This window comes from Schistocerca nitens, unplaced genomic scaffold, assembly GCF_023898315.1.
Source record: "Schistocerca nitens isolate TAMUIC-IGC-003100 unplaced genomic scaffold, iqSchNite1.1 HiC_scaffold_509, whole genome shotgun sequence".
Taxonomy (NCBI): domain Eukaryota; kingdom Metazoa; phylum Arthropoda; class Insecta; order Orthoptera; family Acrididae; genus Schistocerca; species Schistocerca nitens.
This window is the reverse complement of record NW_026046042.1, coordinates 143209-164949: the sequence shown is the minus strand read 5'-3', so window position 1 is coordinate 164949 and position 21741 is coordinate 143209. Positions and strand designations below refer to the sequence as shown.

Here is a 21741-nt window from a genome sequence, read left to right as displayed (position 1 = left end):
GGTGCCACCCGAGCCGCCAGTTGATGTGACGGGCGGCGCGGAGGCACCCATGGAGATCGAAGTGGTGCAGCCTGCTCTCCCTCCTGACGGGGAGGTCGAGCCGCGGGCACACGAGGAGCCGCAAGCGGAGATACCCCCAGTTACAGTGACGGCGGCGGAACTCCGGTCGCTGTCTGCGATCTCTGTGGACCAGGCGACGCAGATGTTCCGGACTATCACTGGCTGGGCACAACCGGACCTGGACAACGCCTGTCCAGCCACTCCACCCCACAGGACGAAGACCGCTTCTTCGCAAGCTGAAGAAGCGGTAACAGACGAAGAGCTGCCCCTCCCGCTCCCAGACGAGCGGAGCGTGCAGCCCTTCCTCAAGAAGATCGTGGCGTCGCTGAAGGACGGGTCGTACCCTCACGGGGACAACCCATACCCCTTCACGCCGGCGCCCGCGAAGCCACCACCGCCTCACCAACCGTGTGACCTCAAACACATGAGGTGCATCTTGCATGAGGCCGTAACCAGGAAGGAGCTGAAATTGCTCAACAGCCGCCCCATCTTCACCCCTTCGGACTGGGAACACATCACCCGGGTCACAGAGAAGTGGGTGAAGGAGGAGTGGCGCTCCGGCAGGCGTCAGCCTGCCCCAGAAGACATACCAATGCACGACTACTTCGCTAGTCTAAACTCAGCGGGGTAGCCGAGGCCGATTCAAACGAGAGGCCACAAATACAACAACAACAGAGGAATCAAGGAGGAACAGCAGCACTGCTGCTTAGCCTCCACCATCTCCGGACTGAGGAGGTCCGTGATTTTCAAGCGAAGCGAAGCGAAGAGCTCGCACCGTAGCCGACTCGCTAGCGCCGGGTGAGGAGCTGGCGCTTGTGTTTTTTCGCTTGCTTGCTTGAGGAGGAGGAAGGAAGAAGAATGACAGGCCGCGGCAAGGGAGGAAAGGGGCTGGGCAAGGGTGGCGCCAAGCGGCACCGCAAGGTGTTGCGCGACAACATCCAGGGCATCACGAAGCCCGCCATCCGCCGCCTGGCTCGCAGGGGCGGCGTGAAGCGCATCTCTGGTCTGATCTACGAGGAGACCCGCGGAGTGCTGAAGGTGTTCCTGGAGAACGTGATCCGCGACGCGGTGACGTACACTGAGCACGCCAAGCGCAAGACTGTGACGGCCATGGACGTGGTGTACGCCCTGAAGAGGCAGGGGCGCACCCTGTACGGTTTCGGCGGTTAGGCAGGCAGGCAGCCAGCCAGCCGGTGTGCTGTGCTGCGTTGTGGCCTTCCCGCGGCCGTGCCGTGCCCGTGCTTGGTGGGAGAGACGAAAACGGCCCTTTTCAGGGCCACCACACTGTTCGGAGATTGAAAAGTGCGAAAGAGTCTGTGTTGCCTGTGCGTGTTGTTGTTGTTGTTGTTGTTGTTGTTGTTGTGCTGCGCGTGCGTTAGTTTTTGAGTTTGACGCGATGGGCGCGGCTGAGTCCAGTGTGTGCGTGGTTTGTTGTTTGTTTGTTTGTGGCGTGGGCATAGGCGGGCGGGCCGGCCGGATCGATCGATCGGATCAGCTGTTTGGTTTTGTCCTGTGCCTGTGCGTTTGGAGCGCGCGGCGGCCGGCGTGTCGTCGTCGGACCGTTTACGCGCTGTGTGTGCCACGCGCGCCCCTTTAATTGAAACATTAGAATGCTAACAATGATCATCACATTATCGGTGTATTGATGTCGTTGTCGTTTGGAACGCGACTCTGTGCGTGCGCGGAGGGGTGCAGAAACAGGAAAAAGACAAAAAGAGAGAAACGACAAAATGTGTGCGCGTTCGGCCACACGGGCTGTGGACAAGATGGCGGACGTGCGCCGGCGCTGGCTGTGCAATGTATGTATGTGGACGTGTTGTGTAAAGTGCGGCGAGCACGGACGACGGAAACTTTGCTTTGGACGTAGGTTTGTGTGGTGGCCCTGAAAAGGGCCGATTGTTGTGAGCCGAGCCGGCAAGGCAAAGGCAGGCGCGTTTGCGTGCAGGGAGCACGCAAGCGCAGCTCCGCGCTCTCTGTTTAGGCCTTCTTCTCGGTCTTCTTTGGCAGCAGGACGGCCTGGATGTTGGGCAGGACACCACCCTGTGCGATGGTGACGCCCGACAAGAGCTTGTTGAGCTCCTCGTCGTTGCGGATGGCGAGCTGCAGGTGGCGCGGGATGATGCGCGTCTTCTTGTTGTCGCGGGCCGCGTTTCCGGCCAGCTCGAGCACCTCAGCCGCGAGGTACTCCATGACGGCGGCGAGGTAGACGGGCGCCCCGGCGCCGACGCGCTCGGCGTAGTTTCCCTTGCGCAGGAGGCGGTGGATTCTGCCGACCGGGAACTGGAGCCCAGCCCTGCTTGAGCGGGACTTTGACTTGCCCTTGACTTTGCCTCCCTTTCCGCGTCCGGACATGGCGTTTGGCTAGTTGAAACACGTAACGTAACGGTGCGAGCCGCAGCGAGTCGAGCAGCGGAGTGCGTGGCGGCGGGACTAGGGTGGGGGTCCCTTTATGGGCTCGGGTGCGGCGGCCGGTTGCGCGCGCGCCCCATTGGTCGGCGGCCGCAACAGGGCGAGCTGGTAAAGGTGCGGTGTTGCGGTAGCGGCGGGTGCCACTGTGTGGGGAGACGCTGACTAGAGGGGAGCGCTTGCTGCTTGCTGTTGTACGTTCGAGATGCCGCCCAAGACTAGCGGGAAGGCCGCCAAGAAGGCTGGCAAGGCGCAGAAGAACATTTCGAAGGGCGACAAGAAGAAGAAGCGCAAGAGGAAGGAGAGCTATGCCATCTACATCTACAAGGTGCTGAAGCAGGTGCACCCCGACACGGGCATCTCGTCGAAGGCGATGAGCATCATGAACAGCTTCGTGAACGACATTTTCGAGCGCATTGCGGCCGAGGCGTCTCGCCTGGCGCACTACAACAAGCGCTCGACCATCACGTCCCGCGAGATCCAGACGGCTGTGCGGCTCTTGCTGCCTGGCGAGCTGGCCAAGCACGCCGTGAGCGAGGGCACGAAGGCGGTGACCAAGTACACGAGCTCCAAGTGAGGGGGTTAAGGCTCTAGGGAGCTCCCCTCCGTTGCGAGAGCGGCAAAAAACGGCCCTTTTCAGGGCCACCAAATTGCCTTTGCGGGAAGAGCGGAATTGTTGTTTGTGTGAGGCGGCGCATAGCTAGCTACCCGGTTTGGTTGGTTGCGAAGCAGCTGGTGGTGGTGGTGGTGGTGGTGGTGGTCTCGAATGTGGTTATGCGTGCTCGCGAGTCTTGGCGTGGTTGGTTGGTTGTTTGTTTGTCGACACATAGACAGGAGGTGTTGTCTGTGTCGCTGATTTCCTTTCCTTTCCTTTCTTTGTCTCTGTCTGCCCGGTTAGTCACGTGACTGCAATTGAAACCCCTCGCGATTGTTGGATGTCACCGTTAGGGCCGTCTGCGGGTTTGTTTGTTTGTCACATCATACATACATACATACATACATACATACATACATACATGATGGCGAGGGTGAAATGTTGTGTTGCCGTCTACTATTCCCTTTGCTGTACGGCGTGGAGGTGTGTTGGTGACGTTTTAAAACAAATGGACGTGTCTTTACTAGTCATTAGGAAGACGCAAGAATTGTACGGGCGGGTGGGGTAGGCGACACGCACGGTGGTGTACCCATTTATTTGGCCCTTGATTTTGATAGCCGTTTCTGCAGTTGATTGAATGATTGATTGTTGTGCGCACGCACGCACGCCGGTGTCGTCATTCAAGGTGCACGTGTGTTCGGTTCAGTGACGGTAGACGACGACGGTCGTTGTTTGTTGTTATGGGCGTACACGCGGTTGTCTGTGTGTCCCCCGGTGAAATGGCCGGTTTGTCGGTGATGTGATCCGATCCGGCGGCTCTGAGTAGCTGTCTATCGGCATCACGGCAACGTGTCGGTCCGAACACCCGTCTCACTGTGGCACCGTCGGCGCTGCGAACGGCGACGAAAGGCTGGCTGTGATCGGTCGAATGTCATGTCTTGTCTGGGCAGAACGTGTGGAATGAGCAAAAAAAAACTGTGGGGACGGAAACAATGGTGGAGGAGGGGAACGAAAATAATAAAACGAAACGAAGAAAGAGAAGAAGGGGAAGCAATCACCGGAAAACGAAACAGGGGAAAAACGGAGAGGCGCCGTCTAGAGCAACGGAACGTTCCCGTGCATTGCAGCCGCACTGAAATGCGTTTACGGCGCGGCTGCAAGTGACGGCTGAATTGCATTGCCTTCCCGGATGCAACGTTCGCCCGATATGGCTCGGAGGAAGAATCTATGAGAGAGTGCCTTGCCCTTTGCCGTTTCGTGTGCGGTGTAGCGAATGATGTGTGTGTGTGTGTGTGTGTGTGTAGTGGGGAATGGATGGTCGATAGCTGCCGTCACGGTCAAGATAACGCAGTCAAAGGTGTCGCGAAAAAGTGTGTTAGCCGTGGTTGGTTGGTTTGTGTGTTTGTTTTGTTTTTAAAGAGAAGGGACGAGAGAAAGAAGGTAGGTGGAGAGTGCGTTGCGTGTTGCGAACTGCGTCCGTGAATACGGCAGTATTTGGTGGTGGGCGTGCCCTTGCATGTGGCCCGGAAGGCGTGCTCGTTTCGCGGTAGTGTGGACGGGTGAGGGGCACGCGTAACGCTGCGCTGCTGGCATATTCGGGAGATGGGAGGGGGCGAAAGGAGAGAAAGGAGACGCGGAGGGCGCGTGTGGGTGGTTCGCGCTGCGCTCGGCGGTTGTGTTTGTTTGTGCAACAAATGTGTTGCCGGGAGGGGGACCGTTGATGTGGTGGTGCGGTTGTAGCCTCAGACGCGGCTGGCAGTGAACAACTTGAGACGACGGATGCGTGGCTGGGGCGGCGCATGTCGCCGGTGCCATGCCTTTAGAGCCGCGTGGTCGGGGTGTGCGCACCGCGTGTCGTGTTGCGAGACATCACATGTGCTGCTGCGCACCGGTGGCGTGGCGTGGCGTGGCGTGGCGTGGCGTGGCGTGGCGAGCCGCGCCAGTACCGCGCGGTGTGCTTGTGCGCCGGAGAATGGCACACTGCGCCTGCCCGTTGAGGAGGCCGATGGCCGTGGTGTGGTGGAAATGGAGCGCGTCGGACGTGTACCAATGAGAAAGAGAAACAAAGCAAGCAACCACGAACGAAAGGTGGAGGGAGGCATTGTGTCACATGTGGCGGTGGGGAAAAACGAAAAAAAAAAAGAAAACAAACAACAAACAAAGACGTTAAGAAAGAGGAGAAACAACAAAGACAATGAATGAGTCGTGCGTTCGCGAGGGGGGTGGGTGTGCGTGCGTAACGCCGGTACGCGCAGTGCGGAGCCCAACGGCTGTGTCGTCGGCCGAATGGGTGCGGGAATAGAGGCCGCGTCGGCACGGAGAAGGAAGCAAGAAGGAAGGAGGCACGCGCGCTGCGGCGTTGGCGCGGTTTGCGGCTGGCGCCTTTGGTGGCAACGGCCAGGACAAGCAGCGGTGTATGGTGTTGTGCGGGGCGGACAGGGGCGGCGGTGGTGGACGGGGAGGAGGCGAGGCGGTGGCGTGTGTGGTACGGCGAAAACGGGACGGACGGCCGGCGGATGTTGAGAGGCGCCGCCCGCGCACGCACGCAGACACACAGAAGGGAAGAACGAGAAAGGAACAAAATGGAGGGGGCGAATGTGGAGGTGCGGGGAGGGGGAGGCGGTGGTGTTTGTGGGCATGTGGTGGGAGAGAATGGCGGGGGCGGAAGGACAGAGGCGCGAGGCGACAGCTTGCTTGGTGCTTGCTTGCGTCTTTTAGTGTTTTATTTTGTTTTTATCCTTTGGTCGCCTTGGAGCCTGTCGGTCCCGTCCGTGTGTGGCCACGCTGTGGGTGCGTGTATGTTTGTACGTTTCGTTTTTTTTTTTGTCTTCTTCTGCAGCAGAGGCGGCCAGCAAAATGCGTGCGGTTGGATGGATGGGCGGCCACGGCACGGCACGGCACCGCACCGCACCTGTGCCCAAGGAGGAGACGCTGGCGGCGGGCCACCCTCGGATGCGGCCGGCCGGGGCTGTGTGCGCCGCTGCAACAACAACGAGTAAACAAGACGAAGACGAAGCGGATGGCTGGTGAGTGCATTTAGGCGGTAGACAAGGCAGTGTGTGATGTGGCGTTGTGACGGGGGGGTTTGCTCACGCGGCCTCGTTGTGTTGATGCGCAGGAAGACGAGATGCGGGCAGACGCGTACAGAGAGACGAGCCCGGTCTGCAGCAGGATGTGTGGCGCGCCGAGTGCAGAGCAGCGCGCGCCGGCTGGGCTGGGTTCGGCTGGGCCCGCCCGGCGGCGGGCCGCGCTGTTGTCGCGGACGTGAGCGCCCCCCTGGCGGGTGGTCGGAGGCGGCGCGGTGGACGTGTGGCTGGTTGGCAGTGCACATTGCGAGTGGCTGGCTGGCTGGCTGGCGGGCGGTCGGCGGCGAGAAGAGAGAGGAGGTATGTGTTGCGGGCGCCTTTGCTGCGCTGCGTCGTTGCGTGCCTGGGCGTGCGCCTGTCGACTGTGTGTGACTGTGTTGGGCGTTGTGCCACGTACGTGTGCTCGGCCGAAGGCAGGCGTCGGAAAGAAGAGGGCGAAGGGCAGGAAAGTGGGTCGGTGTGCGTGCGTAGCCCGTGATGTGATGATGTCACGTCACGTCACGTCACGTCATGTTTTTGCGAAGCGGCCGCCGAGAGGTGTGTGGTAGCGAGCGGGAATGTGCGTTTGGTGGTTGCGGCGTGAGGTGAGGGTGGGAGAATATTGGGGCGGGCCGGCGGGCCGGCCCGTTGTTGGTGGTTCCTCCTGTGGTTGTTTGTGCAGCTTTGATGGCAACGTGGAAGGACGCCGGTTTCGTGCCTTGCGTGTGGTTGTCGACGGTGACTGGTTGGGGTGTGCGCCGATGCACGTGCCATGTCGTTATTATGTTTGGGTCGTGAGTGTTGTTTTTGGCCGTGTTGTTGTGTACGGGAAGGGGGGGGGGGGAGAGGAGGAGGCGGGTGGATAGTGCGTGCAGTAGTGTCGTTGCGACGGGCGCGTCGGGTGGACCTGTGCGTAGTGGCGGAAAGGTGTAGGTTGCGGGAAGGGAGCCCGTCGTGTGTCGTGTCGGTGTCGTTGACGGGGTCGCGTGCGTGCGTTGTGAATCGAGTGTGGCGGGAAAGGAGCAGTGTGCCGCTGGGGCGTCGTGGCCGTTAGCAGTGGCTGTGCTTGTCCGTTTGTTACCTGTTGGACGCTTGGTGCGAGTTGTTTGCTGTTGTCGTTGTCGTTGTCGTTGTCGTTGTCGTTGTCGTTGTCGTTGTCGTTGTCGTTGTCGTTGTCGCCCCCGTCTCGCGGGTTGTTTTTGTTTGTCGGCTGTGCTGTGTCGGCGAGCTGTTTTGCCGTGCGTGAATGTGTTGGTGCAAAAGTGGCGGCGTTATGGCTGCGACCGCGACGAGGCGCGGGCGCGCCATTGATGATGTTCAAACACAGAGCGGCTGTGTGCAATGGGAGGCCTGCGTACGGGTAGCGGTGTTGTCGTACGTGCATCCGGCCCGGTGCGGAAAGCGCCGTTGCAGTTTGCCCCTTAGTTGCCAGCCATGTCGCGTGAGCGGCGGGTTGCCTCTGGTCGACGTGGTGCTCGGGTTTGTGGTTTTTTGTTTTTTTTGTTTTTTGTGCCGTTTGGCCGGTGGGTGGTGTTTTTAATTTTGTGTTGTGTTGTGTGTGTGTGGGGCCGGCCGGCCGGCCGGTATATCTGCCTCCTGCTCGGTCTTGCGGCGGTTTGGTCGACGTCGTCTGTAGTTTTTGCGGCTTGCCGACGACCGACCGACACACCTTTGAAACCTACGTGTGGCGCCCGAAGGTGAACGTAACCTGACCGCGGACCTCTCGGCGCCTTAACCTAACCTAACCTCTAACCTAAGATGTCCGGCCGTAAGGTAGGTGCGGCCACCTGACGCCTCACGTCCGAACGCTTAACCTAACTTTGACGCCTAACCTAACTGTAACCCTTAACCTAACCCACGTCCACCTAACCTAACCTCACCTTAGGGTGGTGTACACCGCGAATGCCTTAGGGCATGTTATAGTCTTAGGTGGAGTCCACTATACGCAACAAGCGGCTACACGGGTAGCAGGGGTTGTGTGGCGTGGGCTGGGCGGTTCTGTTTAGGTTGGATGGCCCTTGGGCAAGTACGGAAAGGGCAACAGCCTCAACGGGCGCGGGGCAAGGTCAGGACATGCGGGGACCAAGCGGCAATCGGTATTGTAATTGTCAACTGTCGAAGTACCGGAACGTCAAGCGCTGATAGAAAGCACCGAAGCTGCAATCGTTATAGGTACAGACGGTGCTTTAGAAAGGATAGCGTGCATGCAACCGGTGGTGGAGTGGTTCGTCGCTGTTAGTAGTAGTAGTTTATCCTGTGTAGTGAAGTAGAAGTGGTGGACGGTTCCTGTGAACTATTGTGGGTGGAGGGTACACTCAACAGCCGAGCTAGGTTAATAATTGGCTCCTTTTACCGACCTCGCGACGCAGCAGCATTAGTGGCCGAACACGTGAGAGAAAATGTGGACATACATTTTCCTTTCCCCAGCGTGTTACAGTCTTAGGTGGAGATTTCAATGTGCCAGATGTTCAGGACGGGTGGTAGGGACAGAGCATCGAGTGACATTATACTGAGTGCACTATCCGAACGAAAATTACCGCGAGCAATTAAACAGAGAGAGAACCGACTCGTGGAGATAACATCGTGGACCTACCGATGACAAACAGACCCCGAACTTGTCGACTCTGTATGTGCAGAACAGGGACCCAGTGATCAAGAGGCCGTTGCAGCATCGCTGAATATGGACGTTAATAGGAATATACAAAAAAAAAAAAAGGGAGGAAGGTTTATCTGTTTAGCAAGAGTAATAGAAGGCAGATTTGAGACTACCAGACAGATGAAAACGCAAATGTCTGCTCCGACACCGACAATGTTGAGTGTGTATGGAGAAAGTGCAAGGCAATCGTAAAATGCGTCTTAGACAGGTACGTGCCGAGTAAAACTGTGAGGGATGGGAAAAACCCACCGCGGTACAACAACCAAAGTTTAGGAAACTATAGCGAAAGCAAAGAGAGCCTCACTCAAAGTTGAAACGCAGCCAAAACCTCTCAGACAAACAGACGCTAAACGATGTCCAAAGTTAGCGTAAGGAGGGCTATGCGTGAAGCGTCCGGTGAATGCGAAAGTAAAATTCCATGTACCGACGTGACAGGAAATCAAATCAAATCCTGGGACGTTGTGGTCGTACGTTGAATCAGTAGTAAGCGGCTCGAAACGGCATATCCAGACACTCCGGGATGATGATGGCATTGAAACAGAGGATGACACGCGTAAAAAGCTGTGAAATACTAAACACCTGTTTCCAAAGCTGTTTCACGGAGGACGACCGCACTGCAGTTCCTTCTCGCACAAACGAAAAAGTGGCTGACATCGAAATAAGTGTCCAAGGAGGAATAGAAAAGCAACTGGAATCACTCAACAGAGGAAAGTCCACTGGACCTGACGGGATACCAATTCGATTCTACACAGAGTACGCGACAGAACCTCCTAACAGCCGTGTACCGCAAGTCTCTAGAGGAACGGAGGGTTCCAAATGATTGGAAAAGAGCACAGGTAGTCCCGGGCTTGAAGAAGGGTCGTCGAGCAGATGCGCAAAACTATAGGCCCTATATCTGTGACGTCGGTCGGTTGTAGAATTTGAGAACATGTTTTATGCTCGAGTAGTAGCATGTCGTTTTTTGGAAACCCAGTGTCTACTATGTAGGAATCAACACGGATTCCGGAAACAGCGATCGTGTGAGACCCAACGCGCTTTATTTGTTCATGGGACCCAGAAAATATTAGATACAGGCTCCCAGGTAGATGCCATTTTGGTTGACATCCGGAAGGAGGGCGTTCGATACAGTTCCGCACTGTCGCCTGATAAACAATGTAAGAGAGTCTGCAGAATGTCGGACCAACTGTGTGGCTGGACTGAAGAGATTGTAGCAAACAGAACACAGCATGTTGTTATCAATGGAGAGACGTCTACAGACGTTAAAGTAACCTCTGGCGTGCCACAGGGGAGTGTTATGGGACCCATTGCTCTTCACACACCTAGTAGATAGTGTCGGACGTTGCATGCGTCTTTTCGCGGATGATGCTGTAGTATACAGAGAAGTTGCAGCGAAAAATGCAGGACGATCTGCAGCGGATAGGCACGTGGTGCAGGGAGTGGCAACTGTCCCTTAACATAGACAAATGTAATGTATTGCGAATAATATAAGAAAGAAGGACCCTTTATTGTATGATTGATTATATGATGATAGCGGGACAAACACTGGTAGCAGTTACGTCTGTAAAATATCTGGGAGTATGCGTGCGGAGTGATTGGGAGTGGGATGATCATCATATAAAAAAAAAAAAAAAAAAAAAAAAAAAACAAAAAAAGTAATTGGTGGTAAGGCGGGTACCAGGTTGCGATTTATTGGGAGAATGCGTAGCAAATGTAGTCCATCAACAAAGGAGGAGGTGGCTTACAAAACACCCGTTCGTTCGACCCATACGTGAGTGTTGCCCATCAGTGTGGGATCCGTACCAGGTCGCGTTGACGGAGGCGACCGGAGACGATCCAACGTTTCGTCGCAGGGTCATTTGGTAACCGTGATAGCGTTACGGAGATGTTTAACAAACCCAAGCGGCAGACCCTGCAATAGAGGCGCTCTGCATCGCGGTGTAGCTTGCTCGCCAGGTTTCGCGATATTGCGTTTCTGGATGGGGTATCGAATATATTGCTTCCCCCCTACGTGTATACCTCCCGAGGAGATCACGAATGGATGTGGTTAGAGAGATTCGAGCGCGCACGGAGGCGGTGTTTTTTTTTTGCAGACTGTCAGTTCGTCCCGCGAAACCATACGCGACTGGAACAGCGAAGGGAGGTAAATGACAGTGGCACGTGAAGTGCCCTCCGCCACACACCGTTGGGTGGCTTGCGGAGTCTAAATGTTAGAGGTCGGCTGTCGGTGTGTGCTTTTGAAGGCAGATTCGGTGCGTCTGTAGTTGCGGATGGCGGTTAGCCACCGTCGCTTAAAGCGGCGAGGGGCGGCGGCGCCTCGGTTGGCCGGTGGCCATGTTGCGCAGGCGGCGCTCGTTTTTGTTTTGCGGCGGGCAATTTTGTGAGAAACGGGCGCGAATGTTGGCGGGCGAGGTGGCCCGACGGCCGCGGGCCGATCGGGAAACGGTGGGAGGGCGATGGGGCGGCGGAGGTGCGTTTGCACGGCCGTCATCGCCGCACGCCTCCGCTTGTGTGGCTGTGGCGGCGGCCGCGCTGGCCGGGCTGGCGCGGCGACGGTGCGCCAGTTTTGCCGAAGGTTTGGCCATTGTGGCGGGTCGTCGGCTGGGGCTGTGGGGGCGGCATTTGGGCGGGGGCGGCGATTCTCGGCGGGCCGAGCCAGGCTGTAGCGCGCGGTAGCTGCAGTTTGGCCGTGGTTTGCGGCGCTGCCGTGGCGACTGGTTGGCGACTGTGGTGTGGCCGTGTGTAGCCCCATCCTCGGTGGTTTGAATGGCGCGGGTGGTTGCGGCGCAGGTTTGGGGCTGGTCCGCACAGGCTGTCGGACGTTGGGCGGTAGCAAGCGCGGGAGGCGCGGCGCGGCGGCGCGCAGAGTGGCGGCCGCTCTCTCGGCCGTCCGCGCCCGCCCGCGACACTGGCTGGGCCTGGCGGTCCGGCCCCCCACGTACGACGACGCAGCTACTGACAACGGATAACGCAACGGCACACCCAAGGAGCGTTAGCCCGCTCACGCCAGAGCAGGTGTACCTCGTGTGTCACCGGTTATCGCTGGGTAAAGTTTACCCGGAATACGCTGCCGACGAACGAGCGCTTCGCTTGTTCCAGCAGCACCTGAGGGCACTCGGTTGCGTGGTTTACGAAGAGGCGAGAGTACCGACGGGAGCCCTGCCAGGCGTGTCGAGGGAAGACGACACTGTTCTGCCAGCGGCGGCCCCGTTGAGTGCTGCACCACCAGGCCCAGTTACGGAAGAAACTGGTGTACTGCTGACTGCCACTCCGGTCTCTTCCAGTCAAGAGACCACAGAAACACCGATCGCTGTTCCGCCAGGCGTGACGACAGAAGACGTCACCGTCCTGCCGCGGGACAGCATGATCCCAGAAGCCAACCTTGGCGACCTGATCGGGGAGGTTGCCATGGACACATCGCAGCCCTCTAGAAAGAGGCCTGCAGCGGCGGAGGAGGACGAGTCCTCCGCAATCTCTGATTCTTCTTTCAGGCGGAGCCAGAAGAAGAAGATGCCGGAAGCTCCTGCCCCCTCTGAGGCAGAACAGCTGACCGACGACGGCTTCGTTGTCCCGAAGCGGCGGCACACTGCTCGGGCCAAACGACTTGAGACTGTGCAGCCGCTGCCGACAGCGAACGCCTTCGTCGACGTACCAGAAGAGCAAGAGGCCATGGATGCAGCTGAGGCACCCAAGAGGCGGGCACCCGCTCCGCCTCCGATCACCGTGTCGTGGAAGGACACGTACGAGTCCTTCCTCGATAAGTTCAAGGCGATGTCCTCCGCCAAGGTCAAATGCGCTGGTCGGGACTTGTACAAAGTCTCGGTCAGCTCAATGGAGGAGTATCGAGCTGCCATGCGGCTCATTGAGGAGGAGAAGCTTCACTGCTTCACCCACAATGCTGAGCCAGTGAAGCAGCTGAAGGTGGTTTTCCGCCGCCTTCCGCTTAAAATGGAGACGGAACATCTGAAGAGAGAACTAGCCGAGCTGGGCTACATGGCCAGCTCGGTCACGCTCATGAAGTCTCCCAGGACGAGGAGACCCATGCCACTATTCTTGGTTGTCCTTCCGGACAACTACGAAAACCGGAAGATCTTCCATTTGCAGATGGTGGCCAGGATCGGTGTGGAAGTGGAGCCGCTCAAGGCCAAGGGGAGGCGCGCCCAGTGCTTCTCCTGCCAAGGCCTTGACCACGTGGCGCGCTACTGCACGATGCCGGCCCGCTGCGTCAAGTGCGCCGACTCCCACCAGAGTCGGGACTGCACGAAGAAGAGGGAGGAGGCGCCCAAGTGCTGCAACTGTAGCGAGCCACATGTGGCGAGCTACAGAGGCTGCGCCGCCTTCAAGCGCCGCCCACAGCAGCAAGGACGTGCGGCACCCGCACGAAAGGTGCAACCAGGCACCAGCTTCGCCTCTGCCACCAAGGGGGAGTCTTCTGGCGCCCCCAGGGGGCGGCAGGTGGACTCCCCGGCCATCACGGTGTCTAACCAGACAGCCGGCACCCAGGAGGACCAACATCAGGGTGGACGACAATCCCGTCCCCCCACAACAGCCACGCCGCAAGCCGCAACTGCGGCACCTCCAGCCGCAACACCAGGAGCTGTAGCAGCAGACCTGGGAGCCTTGATGAGCTCCCTCTCTGCCCTGCTGCAGCAACTGCCGGTGCTAGTCACCGCCGTAACGGGGGCCCTCCAGGCCGCTACCGTCCCCACGAAGCCACACCATGGATAACGTCCTTATCCATGGTCTGACCATCTGTGGCTTCAATGCCAACAGCCTGTTCCCGCAGCAAGGTGAGTTTCGTCAGTTCATGCAGGACGAGTCCATCGACCTGTGTCTGATCTGCGAAACTCACCTCAAGCCAGGTGTTCACGTGAAGGTAGCAAACTACGTTTGCTACCGGAACGACAGGCCGACGGCAGGCGGGGGGACCGCCATTTACGTCCGCGCCTCACTCCGGCACCACCAGGTGCTGCTCCCAGCCATGGCCACCCTGGAAGCCACCGGGGTGAACGTCACCACGGCTGCGGGGCAAATAACCTTCGTGGCCGCATACAGGCGGCCGCGTGGACACCTCCAGGAGGCGGACGTCGACGCGCTGTTGACGTTTGGGGGTAGGACATTCATTGCGGGTGACTTCAATGCGAAGCACCCGGAATGGAACTCCCGCCTCACGAACGTCAGTGGCCGCCGACTTCTTCGCGCTGCCCAGAGGAATGGCGCCCTGGTCCTGGGCCCACGGGAACACACCATCTTCCCGGCCAGGGGGCGGTCTGACGTGCTCGACGTGGCCGTCATCAAAGGAATCGGGCACCACACGACCGCCACCACGCGGTGCGCGATGTCGTCCGACCACCTGCCGGTGGTCTACGAGATCGACATCGCTGGAGCCACGCTCCCGCCACGTCGGCGGACGTACCGGCGCCTGGACGGCGACCAATTCCAGGACAATGTCCTGGCGTCTCTGGCGGACTCACCTGACCCCGCGGCAGTGGGGGCGGATGCCGCCCTTCAATTCTTCACTCGCCAGCTGCTGCAAGCAGCCGACGCGGCCTCCCCTCCCCCTCCACAGGGTACCAGGGACTTCTCCCGTAACCTGCCGCCCCACATCCGGGACGCAATACGGGAGAAGAACCGCCTCTTTCGGGAGTGGCAGCTCACCCGCCAACCCGCGACGAAACGGCGCCTCAACCGCATGCGGAGAGAAATCAAAGCGGCGGCTGAGGCGCACAGGAACCAAGTCTGGACGGACATCGTCGCCTCCCTCAACCCCGAGGACGGCAGCGCGTGGCGGACTGTGAAGTCCTTTTTACGCAAAAGGCAGCGCGTCCCGCCTCTGCTCGTCGGACAAGAGGTCGTCTGCAGCCCGGACGGCAAAGCAGGTGCCCTGGCGGACCACTTCGAGCTGTCATTCACCCCGGTGGATGACAACGTAGATGAAGAACACCTCCACCGGGTTGAAGAGCAGCTCCCTGTGTTCCTGGAAGCCAGGGACGACGCAGACGTAATCGACCCCATCTCCGACGAGGAGGTGGCCGCGCAGATCACAGCGCTCAACACCAAGAAGGCTGGCGGTGCTGACGGCGTCACCAACCATCTGCTGAGGAGCCTGCCGGCGGGTGCATACCCGTTCCTGGCAGGCATCTTCAATCAGGTCCTTCGCTCTGGGGTCTACCCCACTGTATGGAAACATGCAGAGGTGGTGGCAATCCCCAAGGCGAACAAGGACCCACGGGACGCCGCCAACTACAGGCCCATCAGCCTGCTGCCGGCGCTCTCGAAGGTGTTCGAGCGCCTGTACGCCAGACGACTGCTCCGCCACGTGTCAGCAGAAGGCATCATCCCTGATGAGCAGTTCGGTTTTAGGAGGGGCCATTCCACCGTCCACCAGCTGATGCGGCTGGTGGAAGAAGCCATGCGCGCCCTGGAGACTCGGGAATACCTTGGGGCGGTGTTCCTGGACGTCTCGAGGGCATTCGACTCCGTGTGGCACGACGGCCTCGTGTACAAACTCTTCGTGCACGGGGTACCGACATCGCACGGAGTCCTCCTCCGCTCATACCTAGCCGAGCGGTCCTTCCATGTCAGACTGGACGATGGGACATCCACCCATCGACACATCCGTGCTGGAGTGCCGCAGGGGTCCGTCCTTGGGCCCCTATTGTACTCCCTATACACCGCCGACGCTCCGCGCGTGACGCCGGTGAAGTTGGCGCTATATGCCGACGACACTGCGCTGTTCGTGCGGAGCATGAAGGCGGTCGAGATGCGCCGTCTTCTTCAAAGAGGTTGCGAGGCCCTTGGCGCCTGGTCGACCAAGTGGCGCCTCAAGCAAAACGCGGCGAAGAGCCAGGCGGTGGTCTTCACGAGACGACCACTGCCGCCTGATCTTCCGCCAGTCACCATCATGGGCAGCCCCGTCCCATGGAGCAAGACTGGCCGCTACCTGGGTGTCACATTGGACCACAAGCTGACATGGAAGCCCCACATCGAGGACGTCAGGGGCAGAGCGATAGGGCGCCTACGCGTCCTGTACCCTCTGCTCAATCCCTCGTCTGCGCTGCCACCTCACCACGGCATCACGCTGTATCTGGCGCTGGTACGTCCAGTGCTGGAGTACGCGGCTGTGGTGTGGGGCAACGCGGCCGAAACACACATCAGCAAGCTGCAGAGGGTGCAGAACAGGGCGCTCAAGCTCGCTCTGCGCCTGCCGAGGTTATACTCGACCGCTCGGCTACACGAGCAGACGGGAATCCCCCTCCTCCGCGACCGCTTCAAGCAATCGGCGCGGGCGTTCTACGAGCGGACCGAACAGTCCGAAAACCGGCTCATCAGGGATCTGGGCCACCCTACACACCACAGGCCAACAACTCGTTGGCCTGACCTGTTGCGGGAATGAAAACTTCCGCAACAGAGACAGGACATCTACATCCAAGAAAACCAGAGGCCAATCCATTACGAGAGGCAGCACTTCCAAAGTGTAAGGTTTACGCAGGAATAGCAGAAGACTGCTTAGCCTGCTCCTGCACGGGTCAGGGCAGACCCGTAAGGTAGATGGTAGGTAGGTAGGTAGGCGCGGCGGCTATTCTCTGCCGTGCTCTCGCCGCTCTCTCGCTGTTCTGTTGTTGTGTGTACGCGCGTCGTCCGTCGAAATAATGGCAGATCAGGCGGCTACGAACGAGACTGCTGCGGCACCCGCCGCCACCGGCACGACGAAGAAGGCCAAGTCTGCGGCGTCTGCGAAGAAGCCGCGCGCCAAGCCTGCGCACCCGCGCACCTCTGAGATGGTGACGGCCGCCATCAAGAGTCTGAAGGAGCGCGGCGGCTCGTCGCTGCAGGCGATCAAGAAGTACATTGCCGCGCACTACAAGCTGGACGCGGAGAAGCTGGCGCCCTTTATCAAGAAGTACCTCAAGTCGGCCGTCGTGGCTGGCGAGCTGGTGCAGACGAAGGGGAAGGGCGCGTCCGGCTCTTTCAAGCTTGCCGGCGCCGGCGGGGGGGCGGCCGAGGGCGGCAAGGCTCGTGCCGGCGGTGCGAAGAAGAAGCGCGCCGCTCCGGCCAGCAAGGAGAAGAAGGGCGGCCGCGCGGCCGGCGCAAAGAAGGCTGGTGGCGTGAAGGCGGCGACCGGTCGGAAGGCGGGCGCCGCCAAGAAGGCATCTGCGGCGTCGGCGGCTCCCGCGGGTGCGAAGAAGGCGGCTGCGGCCAAGCCGGCCAAGGCCAAGTCGCCGTCGAAGGCGAAGAAGGCCGCCAAGGTTCCGACGAAGAAGCCGAAGGCGCCGCGCCCGAAGAAGGCGACGACGCCGTCTAAGGCGAAGGCGTCGCCCAAGAAGAAGAAGTAAAGTAGTAAAGTTAAAGAAAGGCAAGGGAGAGGGGTTGGCGCTTGACGCCGTCGTCCCCCACCGCCCTCCCCCGCGTCGTCTTAGTGGCGCGCGATGGCACGGCTGCGGCTGTCGCGCGGCCCAAAACGGCCCTTCTCAGGGCCATCAAAGGACGTCGGGAAGGCGTTGATTGTCGTGCATGCGCCGGTGTGGTTGGTTGTGTGTGACCCTTTGTGGGTACTGTTTGCGTGCCGTGGTGGTTGGATTGTGGTGCCGGTGGCGGTAGGCGGCGGCGCGCGGTAGCGGAGCGGTTGTGGCCGTTTGTTGGTCTCTGTTGTTTTTTGTTTTGTTGTTGTTGTTGTTTTTTTTGCGGCGGCCGACGTTTGGTTGCTCATGTATGTTTCTGGAGACTCTTGTTTGTTTGTTTGTTTGTTTGTGTGTTTGCTTGCTTTGCGGATGTCGTGTCTTTTGTGTGTGTGTGTTGTCTCTTCTCTCTCTCTTTGAAAGCGGCGGGGGGGGACGTGAGACGTGGAAGTGGCCGGCGGGAATTGGGAAGGCGCGGTGGCGTTGACGTTGTAGTGTAGTGTAGTGTAGTGTAGTGTAGTGTAGTGTAGCGTAGCGTGCGCGCGCCTCGGAGACGGCGGCGGCCAGCCACCCGCGGTGTGTTGGTGACGTCGTCCGGCTGTTGTGTGTGTGTGTGTGTGTATTGTGAGGGATGGGATGACGTCGATTGTTGGCGAGAGCGGCTGTGGACGGGAGGGGAATTGGTGGTTGTTTGTTTTGCGGGGCGGCAAGACCGACAAAAGTTTTGCTCGCGACGGAGAGATGTTAGTGGCCCTGAAAAGGGCCGTTTTTGTTGGGCGGGCGCGCGTGCGCGGCGCGGTTTCTAGGCGCGCTCGCCGCGGATGCGGCGCGCGAGCTGGATGTCCTTGGGCATGATGGTGACGCGCTTGGCGTGGATTGCGCACAGGTTGGTGTCTTCGAAGAGGCCGACGAGGTAGGCCTCGCTGGCCTCCTGCAGGGCCATGACTGCGGAGCTCTGGAAGCGCAGGTCGGTCTTGAAGTCCTGGGCGATCTCGCGCACTAGGCGCTGGAACGGCAGCTTGCGGATGAGCAGCTCTGTGCTCTTCTGGTAGCGCCTGATTTCCCGCAGGGCGACGGTGCCCGGCCTGTAGCGGTGGGGCTTCTTGACGCCGCCGGTGGCGGGCGCGCTCTTCCTCGCCGCCTTGGTGGCGAGCTGTTTGCGCGGCGCCTTTCCGCCGGTGGACTTGCGGGCCGTTTGCTTTGTGCGGGCCATAGCGGAAGAGCGGCGTGGAGGTGCGTGCGGTACACGAAGCGTCCGGTGCTGCCTTGACAACGGGCCCGCGCGCAGACGCAGACGCAGACGCTGCACAGGTGAGGGTGGACCCTCGGCTTGAGTCGGAAGTTCTAGCGCGTGAGCGCTTCGCCTTCCTCATGGCGGTGTGGTGAGTGGAGTCTTGACGGTGAGATAGGCTTGGCGGTGTGCATGTTGCTTTTTTTTTTTTTTTTTTTTTTTTTTTTTTTTTTTTTTCCGAAAGATTAAAGGATAGTCAGAGGCATAGTTAGAGAGGAGGAAAACGAACGGCCGAAATGGCTGGCCGGTGGAGAAGTTTGACGCACGCTGACATAGGATGATGATGCTCTCGCTCTTCTTCGCTACTGAAGGGACTGAAGGACATGGGAGGGGAGAAGGCCCGTCACGTGGGTTTCGGTAAGGTCGGCCAAGAGTTGCCATTCGCTCGGCGAGAAGATGGGATGTTTGTTAAGGAGGGTGAGTTCCTTCTTGGTCAAGAAATTGAGCCACCTGAGCTGATGAGGGCTAAAGCGATGAGGGTGGTGGGGGAGGGGAGGCCGAACACTGGATAGGGAGTAGGGGTACGGGTGGTCGAAGAATGGGTAGGACCCGTCCTGGAGCGTCACCGCAAGGCCCTTAAGGAAAGGCTGCAACTCGTGGGAAGCCGGGAACTTTGGTTGCCGCAACCTCGCGACGATGGACGGCTCCACACGGGAGGAGGTGGTCGGTGTCACAGCACGTTGGCTTGCAGACGTCGGAACGGAGTGGGACGACTGCGGCGGCGTACCGGCGGTGTCCATGGCTGTAGCTGGGAATTGCGGGGGCCGCAACTCCCTGACGATTGGCTCTACACGGGAGGAGGCTGTCGGTGTTGCAGAACGTTGGCTCGCAGACGGCGGAACTGAGCGGGACGACGGCGACGGCACGTTGTCGGTATCCATAGGCGCCACCATCGGCGCTGCTGCAGGGGATGAAGCGGCGGATGCCTGCGTGGCCGCAGCGACCCCCACCGGCCGACTCACGGGGGGGGCGGCGGCGGGAACCGCCGACGGCTGCGTGGGGTGCTGCAACCTCGTGACGAGCGACTGCTCCACAGGGGAGGAGTCGGTCGTGGCCACAGCACGGTGGCTCGCAGACGGCGTAATTGACTGGGACGTCCGTGGCGGCACATCGTCGGTGTCCATGGGCGCAACCACTTGCGTCGCGACAGGGGACGGAGCGACGGATGTCTGCGTGGCCGCATCGACCCCAACCGGCCGTGGCACGGGCGGGGCGGCGGCGGGAACCGCCGACGTCTTCTTGATGGCTCGCAGCTCATCGCGCAGCCGCTGGAGCTGGCGATGCACGGCCGCGAGTTCCGCCTTCAGCGCGGCCCGTTCGGCCGCAAAGGCGGCTTGGAAGCCGGCCAGAGCGTGGTCGGTGGCGGCTTCAAGACGGCGCGGCTCGCACCCCTCGCCGGAGCGGGAGGGCGGGGCGGCCGGCGTGGCGCTGGACGCCGCCGCAGGACGTGGTGCGGCGGACAGACGGCGTGACGCTCGAAGGTAGCCGCAGCTACGCGAATTGGCGGCGTGGGACCCGCCGCAGTTCGCGCATCTGCCGGCCACTCCACGAGGCTTCGTACAACAGCGGGTGTCGTGAGCCGCCGCGCACTTCAAGCACGCGACGGCATTCGTGCACTCCCTCGCGGTATGCCCCAGTTGCTGGCAATTGTAGCACTGGAGGCCCTTCCTGGTCCGCTGCGGGCGCCTGCGCTGTAGCTGACGTTGGCGGCGGCCGGAGAACCCCATCGCTTGGAGGAGAGCTTCTAGTGCGGCGGCAAACTGTTCCACAGCCATAGCGTTACGTGCGCGGTGACAGTAGCAAGTGTGTCGCAGCGAGTCGAGCAGCGGAATACTAACTCGGTATGGGCCCGCGCGGCCCCGCGCCGCGCTTATATGCCCTCGGTGCGCGTGGTGGGGGGAGGGCGGGCCAGAGTCTATATAGGGGGGCGGCGGCAGAGAGCTCGCACCCCCAGAGCGGCCTGAGCTGGCGAGGTGAGCGCATCGCTGGTGTTGCGCGCTTCGCTTACTCGGCCGTTGAGAGCTCGAGAAGAGGTTTTCTGTGCTGTGGGCGCTGCGGAGAGCAAATTGTCGTGCGTTGTTTTGACAACGCGTGCAAATTGTCGTGTCCCGCGCCTCGCAGCATGGGAAAGAAGCGTACGCAGAGGAAACCTGCCGCTACGAAGGGTCCTTCGGTTGTGCAACTCACTGAGTCTGCCGACCGTGCAAGGAACTCTAGAGAAGACGAGTCGCGGCCTGTCCCCCCTTTGTATGTCAAGTGCAAAGGCGGGTGGACAGCGCTGTTCGACACCATGACGAGCTGCGCTCGGAACGAGGTGGTCTACGAGTCTGTCGATACAGACTCGCTGATCTGCGTTCGAGCCGCAAACGTGGCCGACCACAGGGCGATCAAGGTCGCAGTGGCCGACCACATCGTCGACGCGCCGCCGGCGCGAGAGAAGGCACCTTCCGTAGGAAGGATGAAGACGACTAAGGCACTCCTCAGGGGGTTGCCTTGGTGCTGTGATGAGGCAGCGGTCCGGGAAGGGCTGCTGCGAGCCGGGTTTGGTAGTGCAGCCGCAAGGTTGCACAACCGAACCAACAAGAAGAGGGCGCCGCTCTATGCCGTGACCGTGCAAACGGTCGACGGCGGGTGTGACATCTTCGACTTGCGGAAGTTGCTGGGCTTCCCGGTTACGACGGAGGCTCTCCCGACCGCCATGGATCCTCAGCCCCAGTGCTTCAGGTGCCAGGGCGAGGGCCATGTAGCGAAGTATTGCCGCAACGCGGCGCGGTGCGTCAAGTGCTCAGGTGAGCACGACAGCCGCGCCTGCGACCGCGGCAGCAACGCTCTGCCGACTTGTGTCCGGTGTGGCGGCCCGCACGTCGCCAGTTGGCGCGGCTGTGCGGCTTTCTCAAGCCGCAGCCGTGCCGGGGGCGGCGAGGCGGCCGCGGCCGCACCGACGCAGCAGCAGAAGAGAAGACGACGTCGGAAACGACGTAGGGCGCAGAACAGCCCGGTGCAGCTGAGGGACGGCGCAGCAGCAGATCCACCTGCCAGGGGCGGGGACGGCCGCTCGGAAACGGGTAGCCAGGACGCAGCTCGCCTTCCTGCGAAGAGATGTGACCTCGAACTCGGCACTGCCGTGAAGGAGGCCACAGCAGCCCTCAAAGCCGTAATGGCGGCGGAGAGGGCTGCCTTCGCAGCCGCCGTGGCTGCAGAGAAGGATGAGGCCTTGAGGCAACTGCGAGCAGTTTTCGCCCAAGGCCTCAGCGCAGTCGTTCCTGCGAACA

At 60.2% G+C, this 21741-nt stretch overlaps 1 protein-coding gene across 1 annotated transcript; it reads right to left on the bottom strand.

Annotated features, from left to right (window-relative positions):
* Positions 1–18771: 18771 nt before the first annotated feature.
* LOC126232427 (uncharacterized) lies at positions 18772–20244 on the bottom strand. Its single transcript, XM_049942686.1, has one exon. The coding sequence runs from the start codon at positions 20242–20244 to the stop codon at positions 18772–18774; it is 1473 nt and encodes a 490-aa protein (XP_049798643.1).
* Positions 20245–21741: the final 1497 nt, after the last annotated feature.

Excerpts from the sequence above, each read along its gene's own strand:
- LOC126232427 (XM_049942686.1), bottom strand. The coding sequence starts at position 20,244 with ATGGCTGTGGAACAGTTTGCCGCCGCACTAGAAGCTCTCCTCCAAGCG.